Consider the following 16,787-nt stretch of genomic DNA (forward strand, 5'->3'; position numbering starts at 1 on the left):
CTCATTGTAATGCGTAAATTACAGCTCGTTCATTACGTTTGCCCTGACCTTGGCGCACATTATGGCGCCAACTTTAAAGAGCTCGTACATACTCGCTAACGGGGTCACATGTGAAAACACTCCAACCCTGGTCAGCAATCGGGTGACTGCGGCTCGTGGTAACCGCTCGAGGTTTCGTAGCTAGACAGTCTCCCTAGCAACGGCCAACGGTGACGTAACGATTTCGCGCAATGAACAGTGATAGATCTCACGTATATCTCGCTGTGGTTAATGCCGGTACAGTTGTTTTTAATTGTTCCTAAAGTCAACTGGAGACAAACTATACTCTCGTCGTAACTCCTTTAGTCATCTTTCCATGTAGTGTAGTCTCTAAAATCAGTTCACATATTATAACCGAACAATCTCTGCGTTCCCAGTACTATGTATGTATGTATGTATGTATGTATGTATGTATGTATGTATGTATGTATGTATGTATGTATGTATGTATGTATGTATGTATGTATGTATGTATGTATGTATGTATGTATGTATGTATGTATGTATGTATGTATGTATGTATGTATGTATGTATGTATGTATGTATGTATGTATGTATGTATGTATGTTCCGTTCATTGAACCACGTATGCTATAGCGTTGACGCGACGTTCACGCACCTTTGTAAAGTGCAAAGAAAAGTAGGTAGTCGAAGTTCAATATTTCGCGTTGTTTCCCGAACCACGCTGGATATTCTGTAAATAACAAGATGTATTTGCGTAGAGCGTACCTCCGGCGCTTACGTTTGACCCGGCTTGGAACCGCACATTTTAAGCCGAGCAATAGCGACGCAGTTAGAATGGCTCAGAAAGGGCACGCACTTTAATTAGCGAGCGTGAAGAACCCATTATCGATCATCATTAGGCGCGTTCTGAGTGATACGGAGCGCCGCTTTGGTGCGGCGCTTTGAGATGCCTCGCTAAACGTATACATAAATTGGTACACGCCTCACAGGTAATTTACGCGTCGTAAACACGCGCATCGAAGGGGATCGAAGGACGTGCCTCTCGAGTTTCGGAGCTAACAATTAATACCGGCTTAATTCCGATGGCTATCAAATGGATGAAATTGTTGAGCCGTATTCCGAAAATTCCGTGAAGTAACGTTGCGTCCACGCTCTAAAAAAACAGTCGCAACCTTTGAGGCGAGTTTTTGTCGCGCGAAAGAAACATCGTCGTACATTTAGACTGGGTACTTTAACTTGCATGAACGCAGCGCGCCTGGTATTTTCGGGGTCACGAACGGCGTGCGCGCTATCAGCGTACCACAGAATTCCTGACAGGAAATGGGCGAGCGCTGAGTTTTCAAAGTAAATGCGCGCGAGCGAGATTAAGGTTACTCTTGCGGGGCAGCAAAAGCTCCTCATAGGGTGAAAACAGCTTTTTAGGCTGAAGCACTTTGGTAACTCATCATCAACATCATCGTCGTCGTCTTGTACTTTCTAATAATAATAGTCAATCAATCAAACGTTTATTTAACGTGCCCAAGAACAACCGTAAGGTCCTTGTACTGGCGCACGAAAAAAAACAAACAAACAAAGGCCAACATTCATAATAAAATATCAGGGATAAAAAACGTTATAAAATTGCACATATACAACTATGTGCACGAAAAAAAAAGACAACAGTGTACGAGGCTATGTAAGTACAGTGCAAAGCTCGGAGCAGAACAACGACTGGGAGCTGTGAAAAACATCGAGCTCCAAAAAGTAAGCATTGTAAAGACGTTGTATCCTGCCAATGGTCGAAAGAAAAAAAAAAATAAAAAAAATGTCAACAGTGTACGAAGCTATGTAAGTACAGTGCAAAGCTCGGAGCAGAACATCGACTGGGAGCTGTGAAAAACATCGAGCTCCAAAAAGTAAGCTTTGTAAAGACGTTGTATCCTGCCAATGGTTAAATGTTCACAGAGGCAGGCGGTTACATGAAAAGGTCTATTCTCTCTGGTCAGCTTACGTGGAATTCGGAAATTAAGACAGTTGAGCAGTACAGGGCAAGATATGATACCATGCACAAGCTTGTGAAGAAATAACAGATCAGCGCGATTTCGTCGGCAGCAAAGTGATGGCAATGATAATAATCCAGCAGCGTTAGAACGAGATCCAGAGTCATTTCTAGCGAAACGATGGTTGTAAATGCTTAGGAATTTTTTCTGGACTCGCTCAATGGCGTTGCTGCTGGAATTAGGAATGCCATTCCAGATCACAGATGCATACTCAAGTTGAGGAAGACATAGCGCGGTGTACAATTTTCGGAAGGGCATAGGAGAACGGAATTCTCTAGACATTCTATAAACACAGCCTAGGGTGCGAAGACCCCGCAAAGCAACACGCTTAGCATGAGCAGAAAAGTGTAAGGTGCTATCAAAAAGAACACCTAGATCATTGATCTCACATACCTTACACAACGACACAGAATTGACAGAATATAAAAATGGCACACTAGATGTTTTTCGAGTGAAACTCATTACCTTGGTTTTTGAAATATTTAGGGAGAGGTTATTGCTCTTGCACCATTCAGAAAAAGAACACAAATCAGATTGCAGCAAGCGACAATCGATAACTGAATGAATTTCCTTAAATACCTTTAAGTCATCGGCATACAAAAGGAAAGAAGAATTCCGAATGACAGAATAAACATCATTAACATAAATTAAAAAGAGGAGTGGGCCCAGTACCGACCCTTGAGGAACCCCACTAGTAGCTTTATACAAAGAGGACGTTTGGCCATTAACGGCAACATAACATGATCTATCAAGAAGATAGCTATGGAGGAGATTCGCAAGTGAAGAATCAACATCAAAGTCTGCAAGTTTATCCACAAGTAGCGAATGGCTGACAACGTCAAAAGCTTTGCTGAGGTCACAGTAAATAGCATCAGCCTGCCCTCTCTGCGAAATAGGCGTGGAGACTTGCATCATGAAACTGGCAAGATTAGTGGCAGTTGAGCGGCCAGCGAGAAACCCATGCTGATTCACAATCAATGAATTTTTTACATCAAAAGACAATATTTTGTGAAGAGCGAGCTCAAAGATTTTGGATGCGGCACAAAGAAGGGAAATAGGGTGGTAGTTCGAGACGTCACTTTTACAGCCAGACTTAAATACTGGGAAAACACGAGCAGTTTTCCACATGCTAGGAAAAGTTGAAGCATGCAGACACTTATAAATATGGTAGTCAATACTGGTACAAGTATACTGCCATAGGCTTTTAGTATGGCAGAGGGGATGCCATCTGGGCCAGCTGAAAAGGATGGTTGCAGGCGCTTAATGCATTCTGAAATGGAATCTTCATCTAGCGACACGCATCAGCTGTGCCAACTGCCTTAACCTGTCGACCGTTACTAGCTACAGAGGCTGGAGACTTATAAACAGATTAAAAATGCATGGCAAATAATAATAATAATATAATAATAATAATAATAATAATAATAATAATAATAATAATAATAATAATAATAATAATAATAATAATAATAATAATAATAATAATAATAATAATAATAATAATAATAATTATTATTATTATTATTATAATAATAATAATAGCTACTGAGCTATCAGTAGCGTGGAAAGAGCTTTCGTACCTAACACGCAAGCGCTTGCTAACGAAGTGAAGAACCAGAAGCGGGCTTTGCCTCATGCAGACGCTTCGAGTGGAGAAGCCAACTTCGTCAACTGGTTCACTTTGCGTATATTTCCTCGTCTTCCACTACAATCCAATAGGCCCTGTCTCTCTGCGTCTTCTATAGCCATGTTACCCTATAGCCGCCATTAGGTCGAGAAACGCGAACGCCGCTTTTTAAATATTTTTTAAGGACGCGCGAACACCGCCAAGACGAAGTGAGTGCGCAGCTCGTTCAGTCACGTGATATCCCCTTGCTTAACTTCTCTCGCGCCGCTTTTTCTTTCATCACGTTCGCATGAGACTTTTATGGCTTTCGCCTTAAAAAGCCCCTGAACAGCCTCTGAAAATACAAGGAACGAGCGCGTCATTCTTTTCTGTCGTTTCCCGTCTTTTCGGCACAATTTTGACGCCAGCACTCTGTTCACGTGACGTCATGGGGATATAAGCTCTCGATTGGCCCATATACGAGGGGTATAATTTGTCATTTTTTTCCTACCCTGCTATGCCATGCAGTGGCACGCCCGTTCTGCCTTGTATCGCATGAATATTGTGCGCGATTCATTGATTTCAATTTGTTTTGTGCATTTTCGACTGCGCCAGCGGAGATAATAGCGCGAAATCGTGATAGGCTCAACGCTTAGTGCTGACATTGTCCGCGTGTTTTATGAAGAAATAAGTGGCAAGGAGGAGACAGCTCCTGTTGGAAGGGTTTGTAAAAGCAAAAAAGAAACTACTCTCTCATCTTTGAACTCGGAGTAGTTTTGAGGTAACCTTAAGGTATAAGAAGAGATCCCGGTGGGTCAAGGAACAAACAGGTGTTAAAGGGGACCTGCAAAACGTTTTCAGCACGGTAAGAAAATGCTGCCAATCGGTGGTCGAGGCTCCTCAGAACACGTGAGCCAGTCATTATAGCGCAGCACGCGGCCTGGAATTTACAATTCATTCTCAAGATCAGCTAGAAATCGTTCCCTCTTCTTTCTACAAGTGATGTCATATACCCAAATGACCGCGCCATATACCCAAATTCACAGCCATTGACTGATTTCAGCATTGTGCGCTGCATAGTTACCGTGACAGCCGCGGGAGGCCGCCACGTGCCTGCGCTCGCGCTCGCGATCACACTGAAATTAAGCTGCGCGTTCGAAGAAAACAAAAACAAAAAAATTGGCCGCGTATCTGCGTGCTTCGCTGCAAATGTCGTGTAAAGACGATAGAAGAGGCGCTGTGTGAGATATGGACGCCATCTGGCAATACGTCGGGAAACATGAGTGCTGTGTTGCGTGCTGGTAGTCCCGGCGCAGCAGCAGGCGAAGACCGGCGGTGACCAACGCGACCGGCGGGGACGCCAGCCAGCCCGAAAACGCGGTTTGGCGCGAAGCGCTGAAGCAGAGAAACGTCCGCACTCAACGAGTACTCTCCACACACTCTTTTATTTACACGTCGCCTGGGTAAAACAGGAACGCCAGAGCGGCGCCCACAACCGGCAGCCTGAAGGCCGCCCACAACGCTGCTTTTTCATTTTTTAAATATTTTTTTTTCACCTTCTTGGCCTTCTCAAAACTAAAGTTTTTCAACACCAACCCATGGCATTCGTACAGTGTAACAGAACCGAAACCGAAACACAACAATGAGCTCGTGCGAAGGGCACGGAGGAAGGCAAATTTCAGCGCAGTCGCATTTTCAGCTTTGTTGAAAGAGCCAGGGTTGCCACTGACTTTCGAATAAATGTCGCCATACGACGAGCAGAAAGCCGCCAAAAGTCGCCACTTTTTTACGAATTTCGCCAGAAAAGTCGCCATTCTAGATATGTGCGGCATATGCTAGTAATAAGAATTTCCACTGATGTATAGCCCCGTAGAATACAGTGCCATTCAAAGCCCTTAAAATATATTGACATTTCTCAATGCCAGGCGCATCGCCCCTTCACCATGGGAGTGCTTGGTGCACCTGGTTCTCCCACTAGCCGCAAGATGTGCGCGGCGCCGCAAGTATGAAAGGATAAAACGCTCATGATATCCTTCCATCCCTGTCCGCTCGTTTCAAAGGTAAAAGTGTGGTAAACCTTGGGCGAAAACCGCGAAGGCGTTGTTTGTAGACAGTTTTACATACCCTTATATGAAAAAAAAGATTAACAGGATTATTGAAAGTAGTAAGACAGAATTCTTACAGGTATCGTTCATTAGTGAGTCTTATACCTTTCAGCGTGAACTAATATGATACCGGACGCCACAGTCCCTTTCATATATAATCACTTATATCTACCCGCGTCAATCCAGTGCGTTATAATTGAACAGGTAGACGTTGTAAAATGTTACATAGCAATTGTTTTCATTGCACACGCTCATCGAGAACAGTAGAAAATGCCTGAATAAATAATTTTTTATTGCACGAACACCCGCGTATCCGCCCATCTTCGCTATACGAGCTCGATTAGGGGATACTGCAGCGGTGAATAGGTCGGCAAGCTATCCAGAATAGTTGGAGCTTTGGCGGAACAAATGGCCGGAACACACGACCAACCTGTCATCTAGCCCCTTCAGAAGCGAAACATTAGCGAAGCTCTGAAGCATTTAGAAGAATCTAGATGAATTGAGTCAGAAGCACCTAGATGAATTGAGGAGATACACACGAGTTACAGGACGTACATACAGAACGGCGCGCAATGTGCACCTCAAAACCCAGAAAAATACAGAGAATAGTGCCGCTCATTCGTTGGGAAGGCACTACTGAGCTTAGGATGCATAACTCAGAGGAGACCTAAGCTGAAAATCGCCAAAAATTCGCCATGTCGCCATTCATAATTTTAGGTCGCCACGGGCCTCTCAAATTCGCCAATTTGGCGAAAAGTAGCCACCATTGGCAACCCTGGAAACAGCGCTCACTAGACGACGACGAAGTAAAAGAAGGCACAGGACAGGCGCTGCCTGTCCTGTGCCTTCTTTTACTTCGTCGTCGTCTAGTGAGCGCTGTTTCAACAAAGATGAACGCATACCAACTCGCTCAAGCTTCCATTCTTATGCATTTTCAGCGCAGCTTAAGAAACTAGGGTCCTTAAAATTACGTATGTATGCATTTTCTATTAAAGGAACACGCCACCTAATACTTACCTAGTGATGTTGCACCTCAGATATGCATGATATTTACTTTTTGATCGACAACGTTCACAAGTATGAACAGCCGTACCAGTTCAAGACGGCTGGCCCTTGGGCAAGTGGTTCAACTTTGGCCGAGTGGCTGAATCGAGGGGCGTGCCGACAAACAGAAAGACAGACAGGCCAAAATTTCTGCGTTTAAGTTCCCCAAGAAAGACTATTGTCTTTAAAAGTGCTCAAGCTCATGATGAGCGCGTGGCGTAACTTCTTTCCCCCGAGACATCCGTCCCTGCTTGGCTTCCAGCTCGCTCGTCGGTACGAGAGAAGATATAATAATAATAATAGTAATAGTAATAATAATAATTATATTAATAATATTCGGGGTTTAACGTCCCAAAACCACCATATGATTATGAGAGACGCCGTAGTGGAGGGCTCCGGAAATTTCGACCACCTGGAGTTCTTTAACGTGCACCTAAATCTAAGTACAAGTGCCTCAAACATTTTCGCCTCCATCGAAAATGCAGCCGCCGCATTCGGGATTCGATCCCGCGACCTTCGGGTCAGCAGTCGAGCGCCATAACCACTAGACCACCGTCGTCGGGATGAGGGCAATTATAGCGTGCGCCAAATCTTTGTACCTCCGCTCGTACTTGACGGATTCTAAAATTTTTTGCGGCGGTCAATTCGTGTGGCAATATACTCCATTAATGAAGCCATTCGATGGCTCCTTGGAAAAGTGTTGCAGGGCCCCTTTAAGGATATCATAGTCGAAATCAAGAAGAAGAAATGGGCATTGGCAGGGCATGAAGCGCGTAGGCTTCATGCCTTGCCAATGCCCATTGTAACTGCTGGTCATTAAGGGTAACAGACTGAATGCCAAGAGAAGGCGAGCGCGAGGGGGTGGCCTAAAGTTAGGTGAACAGATGAGATTAACGTGGCCACAGCAAGCACAGGCCCAGCTTTGACCAAGCGGCGATGTCATGTGATGACGCCGTCATGTGACGTCACGTTACGCGACGTCACAGTGCCATCATAACGTCACAAGCTATGGCAATCTGTGACGTCATATGGTGACGTCATCGCGTTATGATGATTTTTTTCATCACTCGCGTTGACGCCGACGCTCAATTTTAGCGTTTGATGAGGCATCTAAGGCTTTAGCCTTAATACATGGCAACACCGACGCACGCACCTGTTGCAGGTCGCCGTCGATGCGTGAAGCAAGCGCCTTGTTGTCGTCCATCATGTTTCGGAACTTGGCCTGGGCGTCCACCAGTAGTCTGCGCATGAGCGCCATCGAGGACTGCAGCGCCACCTGCTGCTCATGGCCGCCGCCTACGAGCGTCGCCCCCTCGCCTGCTGCCCGCCCCCCGGCCGCCGCCTGGTGCTTGGTGCCCTGCACAGGGCGATGCTTGCCTTGCAGCGGCTGTTGTTCTTCCGACTGTGGCCGCGGCTGGTGTGCCTCGGCCAAGGCGTTGTCGTCCGGTGGTCCTCCTCCTGGCGAGCTCAGAACGTAGCGCACGATCTGCTCGTTCAGGGAGTCCAGAGACTGGATGGCTGCAAAGATACGGGAGAAACGAACTGACGTCATCTATATGCGCGCATGAAACAGGGAACCCAAAAAAGAAAAAAAAAGTCGGCGGCAATTTAGCAGTGAATGGAAAAGAAGTCATCTTCCGACAACGCACGTATATGAAGACACAGACGACATGACGACACGGGGGTGTCGTCGGTCCTTTCTTTTGTCTTCATGTGTGTGCGCTGCTTGAAGATGAAGCTATACTAACTATTCCAAATCGCTACGAAAAAAAAAAAGGAAAGTCAATCAAAGTGGGAGGAGCCCACTGCGCGCTAGTCGCGTCTCTAAGGACTATTAATAAAGTTTGACCAGCCAACCGTATTCTATAATTATCTCTAATTACCTTTCATTACTATAACCATTGGATCCATGGACCATTTCATCGTTTGCTGCTAGACTTTCTGTAGGAATCAGATTTGTTCGTGTATATTTGACAGCGTCTTTTACTATGCCTAAAGCCATGATATCAAACGTAAAAAAAAAAAAGATTACCTTGACGGCCAGAAATAGCCAATATTTCTGGTCATATCTGAATGATTACCGTAAGCTTCGCACGCACGTATTTTTTTTTTCGTTAGCGCGAATGCATTAAAATGTGGCAAGTTCCTCCACAGGCGAAGCTTTGCAAGGGCTAACATAGCTTATTGCTGCATACGAGTCCTTCGCACTGTGTTCTAACCATACGTGTGTGCGTTACCGCGACGCAGCACGCTAGAAGAATGCTCCTGTGCAGCATATGAAACGTCGCCTTGGCTGATAATCGAGGCATGCCACAACGCTGAATTAGCACAAATTGTGCATCACATACACACAACGTAACATGTACACACTGTGATAAACATAGCGTAAGGTTTGTGTATCACAATAAACAACGCTTAACGCTATGTGTATTTCTGTAGCAGTCTCTGCCACTGGAGTCGTGTGTATTCAGACGAAACGGACACGATTTAGAGTGTGTTTAGAAAACGTTTATTGCAACAATAGGCCCTACGAACTCTGCGGCACACTGACGGTCAGCACAGTATCTTTAGGGCACCCATAAAACGAAGTTTTATTGCAGACATAACGTTTGCACAAAGTCAAGAACAATAGATAAATAAATAAATAAATAAATAAATAAATAAATAAATAAATAAATAAATAAATAAATAAATAAATAAATAAATACAATTCGCACTTTTTTACAGATCATATATATGAATAACACGAATATATCACGTAGTGCGTATCTGTAAGCATAAAAACATTTTAAAGGCACCATAAACCAGAACAGATGGTTCATGCCATAAATATTGTCACTTGTGCACACATGTGTTCACAATAAAAAAAAGGGTCTGTTTTAGAGCTCTACGTACCCTACGCTGGGAGACCAATAAGCTGTCCCTGAGTATGTGAGTTTAGAAAAATGTTTAAAAATTTAGGGTATTTATGTACTATAGTATACTACATGAAAGCGGCAAACTTTCCCTTTCACTCAAGGAGTTTGTTTAGAAAAAAATTCACCGACGATTACGATGCTCCCTAATGCGAATTCTGAGCGCAGCTTCGTATCGGGGCAACGCCAACTGCGTTTGAAGTTTTGATTATCCGCACTTGTAGCAATGTAACAATCGTTACATATTGCCACAGAAACTGCCAGCGTTCGAGTGCTACGCACACCACTCTGTGCATTGCGGGCATCGCGAACCGAGCGAAACGCCAACAGCCCCATTAAGACAAGCGAAGCCAGCCGCAGTGCACGTGCCAGCCCTGCATGCGCACGAGCTCTCACCGAGGGGCCAGCGCGCGTGACGGAGGAAGAAAACGAGGTTAGAGGCCAGTGGCTCGTGATATCGACAGACTCCGCGTTCACTCTCTTTCATCCTCGTTCATTCTATCGGTTACGACGACGACGCCGCTCAATGCAGGACTGAACGCCTAAGAGCAGCGCTTTAAAATGGAGACAATATGTGGTGTCCTAATGACGACGTTACCAAAGGAGGTTGATCCGCAGTACATTACGAATTGCCGCTCGTTGCCTATTTTCGCAGCCTCCTAAACGGCCCTGCTTTTTTAAAAAAATTTCTCCAAATATCGAACATCGCCGTGAGTAATGCTATATCTAAAAGCGTTCTCTGACGACCTTGTTTGCATCGAATCATTGTTAAATATCTAAACTACGTTAATCTCTCTCATACACGCACGGAAGCACACGTGCGTATGTGTGTTTTCCATCCACAAACTTAATAATTACTTCCCGTGTGAACAAGTTAGGTTCGTATAAATAAATAAATAAATAAATAAATAAATAAATAAATAAATAAATAAATAAATCACAACTCAGAATCAATTATGCATTCGCCTAAGACGACTCGAATACGAAAGCCATCCGATGCGGTCGTCGTCATCATCAAACGCAGCGGATGGCTTTCGCCTTCGAGTCCTCCCAAAGGGACAATCAGATGATCAGCAGAACAATCAAGACGATGATAAAATAATCATGATCTTCGATGACGTTGATAATGATGACGATGATTAAGATCTCCCAGAGGAACAATGTGTTCTTCATAGGAACAATCAAGATTACAATGATGGCGATGACCATTGGTACCATTAGTGTTGACGATTACGCAGACGGTCACATTTCCCGTTCGATGAGGCACATAAGGCTTTCGCCTGAGTAAGTAAATAAATAACTACATAAATAAATAAAACGCGGCACGCCTACCGCCGAGAAAATTGCATTCTTCTTGTCTTGCCTCAATTTCCCTTAAAGAGTTTTCTGATTTTAAAAGAATAGAGAAATGACGTCTTATCGAAATAAAAAAAATATTGAATGATCGGAGCTTCGGGAAGCTGCAGTTTAGTGCAGTCCCCGAGCGTGCGCGCAGAGAAGCCCACCGACCGTAAATTCCCGCGATGACTGCCGCCGAAGCGACGCGCAATCAGCCCGCGCGACACGCACGATTGACCTATTTTCGCCGCGTTTTTACGCGCCTTTTACGATCCACCGCGCGCGCTAGCGTCCTCCCCCTTCAGTCCACCGCAGCACTCAGTATAGTGTCCATGGACGGCCATCGGTCCTTCGGGCAGCGCGCGGACCAAAGCCACGCACCAAACCGCGAAGGGCTTCCCTTCCCTGTGGAGAAGAGCCAGCTCGCCGCCCCAGCGATACGGCAATAAAACGCCGATACCCCGAACCCTACCGAGCAACTTACAGAAGCCGCCCTCTCCGTGCACACAAGAGGGGAACCACCACCGCCGCTCGCGTTGTGTATGGAGTGCGCAGATAACATAGTAATGAACTTAGCGCTCCCGAAATTGGTACCGCAAGGGTGCGCGGGCCCGCTGTATATAGAAGAGGTCGCGCTGTTACGGGGGACCCTGCGTTTACCTTGAACTCTGTGAATGTATTGAAGTGTTTATTGTTTCTTCGTTCTGCATGCTATCGGCCCGAGGCTTTTACGAAGCAGCGGTGCTTACAGAAAAATGAAGATACGTATCGGGCGCATGCGCAATTCAGTGAACGTGGCTACCGCGTTTACGCAGTTTCTACGACGCTGGTAGGTGATGTCTATTATCTTTATTGGCATCTCCTTTCAAATGAAGCGGCGACCAGTAGTCACCTCTCCTGCTTTCTTTCTTCTTCCTTTTAACGATAAAATACTCCTTAAGCTATTGCATTCCCGCGCGCAACATGTTTCGTTTCTTATGCTTTCTACTTTCAATGACTGGTGCAGATAACAGCGATTGTACAATCAGTTCAATTTCATGCGCGTTTATGGAAACACTAAAGAAGCAAGTTGCTCCTCCGATGTTACAAGAGCCAATCACTTATTAATATTTTTTTCACGCGAAGCATCTCTTAGGGAATCTAAGGCACTTTGAGCGCAGCCATCCATCTGTTCCGTCCGTCCGTCCATCAATTGCCACAGCGTGCTGGATCTTCCCGACTTTCTTCCTCTCTCGTTTTTTCTGGGAGGAGGATGGTGGGTGGGTGAGGCAGTATGATCAAACGTCGCACCTTTCGTTAAACACACAGGAAACACTGCCGCGGAAAAATCTTCGCAAACATTTTAATTTCAGTTTGTAAAAGGCATCAACACGTTCTGTGCTGTCCGACTCGACATGCTCAACGACATTGCTCAACAGCAATGACATCTGTATTGCGGCTGCGGCATGATATGGGCACGAAGAAAGAGAAGGTGATGCGGCGGTTTGGGCACGTTGGTATTCCATCTTGAACAAACTATGAGCGCACGGAAAACACGGACGACAAAAAGACACACATATGCACACACGTAGGCGCTACTTCCAACAAAATTTATTCTCGTGATCCACTGCTACTTATAGCACACAATCAGCCCATATTGATGGGCCAAACTCCCAAACCCTCCCAGATGACACTTTTAATTTGACGTTGTCATACCCAGATAGTCAAACTCTTTTTTTGTTAGTGCAACTGACGGCATGCTTACGCATTTTCGCCTATCTTTTTCGCCCAAGAGAGGCAGAGGCAGAGGCAGAGGAGATTGAAAAGATGGGCAAAAAGTGCGTAAGCATGCCGTCAATTGCACTAACAAAAATAGAGTTTGACTATCTGGGTATGACAACGTCACATTAAAAGTGTCATCTGGGAGGGTTTGGGATGGCGCATCGATATGGGCTGATTGTGTACTGTAAGTAGCAGTGGATCACAAGGATAAATTTTGTTGGAAGTAGCGCCTACGTGTGTGCATGTCTTTTTGTCGTCCGTCTTTTCCGTGCGCTCATAGTTTTTTTTCAAAAAAAAAAAAGAGAGACAAGGTGCGCACGGGAGATAATGTTTTCAGGGCTGCATAACATCATTAAGATAATTTCGAAGGAGCAATGAAAGCGATGGCGATATTGACGGCACTGAACTTTGGCGCCGTAACAAAGCACGTGATTTTGTTCTACGTACCTTAACTAATTTCAACCAGCAAATGGGGTCTAAGCCCGTATCTTGACGGAGGTCCGGGTTGTCGATTATAGTGCAATAGCTTGCCAAAACATTTTGAGCTACACAGCTCAAAAGAAGAAGCTTCACAGCCCAGATCGAGGGTGACGTCAAATAAAAAACTCACTTTAAAATGACCTGAAAATTGTCCAACTGGTTTTGAGCCCTATGTTCCAACCCTCCCTTCGATTATTACAAAACAGTTGACTGACACCAATCATACCAATGCGAAGGAACGGACAGAAGGCCAAAAACAACAACAGCAAACACATACACACGCACCCGCACGCACGCACACACACAAGGGAAGAACCGAGTTGTGAATTACTGACCAGTAAAAAAAGCACTACAGCATGCATTGTTCGACGAGCTGCGATCCAGTTTCACTCAGTACTATTGTCCCACTGCGCCCAAGCGATTAGGGTCTTTGTCTCTTCTGGCTCTCCTTCCCACCGCCAGCATCCTCTGCGCGCGCAGCATTACCAACCTTCTTTGTTTTAGTCGTAGTTCTAAAGCTGAACCGGGCAACAGCGTTCCTTTTCCTTCCTCACTCGTACAAACTCCTCTCTAACGACTATAGCCTCCTTGTTATCCTCTCCGCGGGCGCTGTTTAAAACGTGACATACATCATTCAGCGCCAATTTGTTCCTTCCCTAATCCCGCTTGAGTGGGTCTCGGGAGAGAGTACACGCTGGGTGCTCCCAAGGGAGCGGCTGTTGCCGCCTTCCTTTTTTTGCTTTGTCATCCCTTCTTTCCTCTGATTCATTCATTCTTTCAGTCCTCGACAGAAACGAGGTGAACAAGAGTGCGGGATCAGTCGAGGCGGCGGCAGCTGCGATAAAACCGTTTTCAAAGACGGCAAAGCAGCAGCAGTAGCAGCGCTACAGAGCACCAACGGGCTCTTTTCTATGTGCTACGCTTTCAGCTTCCAATCACGTTCGCAGGGGACGCGCGAGCGAGTCTCGCAGCAGATCAAAGCAGCCTCCGTCGTCCGAATCAAGCACCGAAAAACCCAATCAACTACGCGTAGAAGAAGAAGAAGAAGAAGATGGAGAGGTGCGTAGGCTGCCAAGTGTGAGTCTTCTATCCGCGCGGAGGCGTTTCGGGAAACGGAAGAGGAAGACGAAGGGACGGTAAGAAGTCGGCGTGTACTCAGCGAAGCGTGGGCAAAGGCGCCGCGGATATGGGAAGGTGAGGATGGGACGAGAGAAATTCCGTTTCCGTCGTCACACCACCGCCGGGGTCTTTGCGTTCTCCTCGAGCGGTTGACACAAAAGGAGCGAATGACGTCCTCGAGGATGAGGGGAGGGGCCTGTCTTTAGTTGTCGATACACTGAGTGATTAAACGGGAGAGGGAGAGATAGACAGCGAGAGGAGGCGAGGTCGGACCAGGCTTTTTTTTTTTTTTTTGGATGGGCGGTGTCCTATTCGCGCGCTCCGCGTTGAGCGTAAGGTACGTGAGAAAAGGCAGTTCTTTGTGAGATAAAGAGACAAATACGGAGGGGGCGACTAAGAATGAGGATGAGAGACTGGAAAAAGGAAGAAAGTGAGATGAAAACGAACGAGAGGGAGAGAATGACAAGTAAGTTGAGCGTTAGGTTGAGAACGAGAGAGGGGAAGGGGGACGATTCACGGATGTTGAGGAAGAGATGATGAGATCAAAGCAGAGAGTGAGAGATCGAAGAAGAAAGAAAGCAATGTGGAGAGAGAGAAAGAAGGAAAAGAAATGCAAATAAACTCGGCGGGAGGCTGAGAAGGAGAGGAGGAAACAGAAAGAGGACGTAGACAACACTGTGATTGAGAAAGAGAGAGGAGGGAGGGGGTGCATGTGGGACGGTAGGTCACGCGTGAACAGAGACAATGAGATGTCCGCACGCAGCGAGGGTCTCGCCGCGAACTCCCACGCTCAGGCTTACGCAACACCGAGGCGGTGAGGACAAAGCAATGTTGGGAGGCTTTCGCAATCGAAGAAAAAGTCATCGTCGTAACGGTTCTCGAGCAGGAAGAAGGGCGGACGAAAGGAAGCCGTACAGCGATACTTCTTCTACGCTCCTCCTTGTTTGCATCTTCACCGTCGAAGTCGTCAGAGAAACGAACGCTGACGCCCGTATCGGCGAAGAACGAATCTCGTGTGTCAGAGTTGCAGAACCGCGCGCGCGCCGCCGGTGAAGCGTGTGAACGGGCATTTCATTAGCGCCCGTGGGCGGAAAAGAAAGACAAAGACGCTGCCTTACGCGAAAAAAAAAAAGAAGAACTGTCTTGGATAATCCGCTTTCTACACTCGAAGTTTTATCCTGGTGGTAGTATCTTTGATGATTATTATAGCATATATTACACGCCTCGTGTAACGTACAAGTTGTGAGTGACAATACTCTGAAATCTTTCATAATAAATAAGAATTGTTGGAGTTTTACGTCCCAAAATCACGATATGATTAAGAGACACGCCGTAGTGGAGCGTTCAGGAAATTTCTAACGCGTGGGATTCTTTAACGTGCTCCTAAATCTAAGCAAACGGGCCACTAGCATTTGCCTCCATGAAAATGCGGCCGCCGCGGCCGGGATTCGATCCCGCGACCTTCGGATACTGGAATACTTTGGATTGGGTTACTTAGCGCACGTAAAAGTCTGGGCATAAGTTCAAACGTCGGTCATGAAAGATAAGACGATAATGGTATGGCAGAGTAGAAAAATACCCGCTTGATGCTGGTGTAGTGAGATGAACATCCACGATTCCGTAACGCGTTACGTAGGCATGCTACATTGGTTACGTAATTCGGCTATCTGGCTGACTATAAAAACACAAGTTAATGTCATTTCCTATCTGTCTGCTCGTCCGCTTTCCGCTGAACGTGGGAGTCTTCCGATGTAGCCTACATGCATATTAGGAGAGACTCATTCCATTGCCACGCTTAGAGAACTATTAATTTTATGAAAGTAAACTATTATTCTGAAGACAGCCCTTCATTTGCAACGCGGCTTGAGCTTGTAGCTGTGACACTTTCTCAACCCGTGGCAAAGCAGCGTTTGTGCGACGCGCAACACAAAATCGCTGTTGATGTGTCTGATGACTACTCGTCTTAACGAAACATTACGAATGTGTATATATGCGTGTTTGTGACCGTACGTATTATTTGTGCGTGTTTGTGATAATTGTATGCATATAGCAATTACCCGACACATGGAATAGCAAGCCAGGTGATAAACAAGACTCCTCTAGGAATATCATTAAAAGTTGTTATCTCTCTCTCTCATATCTCTATTGGTTCTGAAAAAAAAAATCGAAATATCAAGCGTGATCAGAAGCGCCTACGAGTAGGTTCTAAGCCGCACAAACAAACTTCATAAGTTCGCACACTATAGCGTGCATTCCATTGGCCTACACATAGCTGAAGTGTTGCAGCCTTGCGTAGTTCCCTCGAGTAATACTGTAGCAAACTCTGTACCCCCTTTCGCACTATGGGTGGGCTACGACCCCTTGTTGCTCATAAGTG

General features: G+C 45.7%; 2 protein-coding genes across 2 annotated transcripts in view; both read right to left on the bottom strand.

The window, feature by feature from the left end:
• The window catches only part of LOC119390358 (translocation protein SEC62), a gene marked incomplete at its 5' end in the record, with an annotated part of 434,026 nt that overhangs the window by 112,402 nt on the left and 304,837 nt on the right, over positions 1-16,787 (bottom strand).
• Positions 1-16,787, bottom strand: part of LOC119390356 (kazrin-like) — a 274,391-nt gene that overhangs the window by 66,261 nt on the left and 191,343 nt on the right. Inside the window, 1 exon segment of the mRNA XM_037657962.2 lies at positions 7,951-8,315. Coding sequence (XP_037513890.1) covers positions 7,951-8,315 — 365 coding nt within the window.

The sequence above is a fragment of the Rhipicephalus sanguineus genome, chromosome 4 (assembly GCF_013339695.2).
Source record: "Rhipicephalus sanguineus isolate Rsan-2018 chromosome 4, BIME_Rsan_1.4, whole genome shotgun sequence".
NCBI classification, from domain to species: Eukaryota; Metazoa; Arthropoda; class Arachnida; order Ixodida; family Ixodidae; genus Rhipicephalus; species Rhipicephalus sanguineus.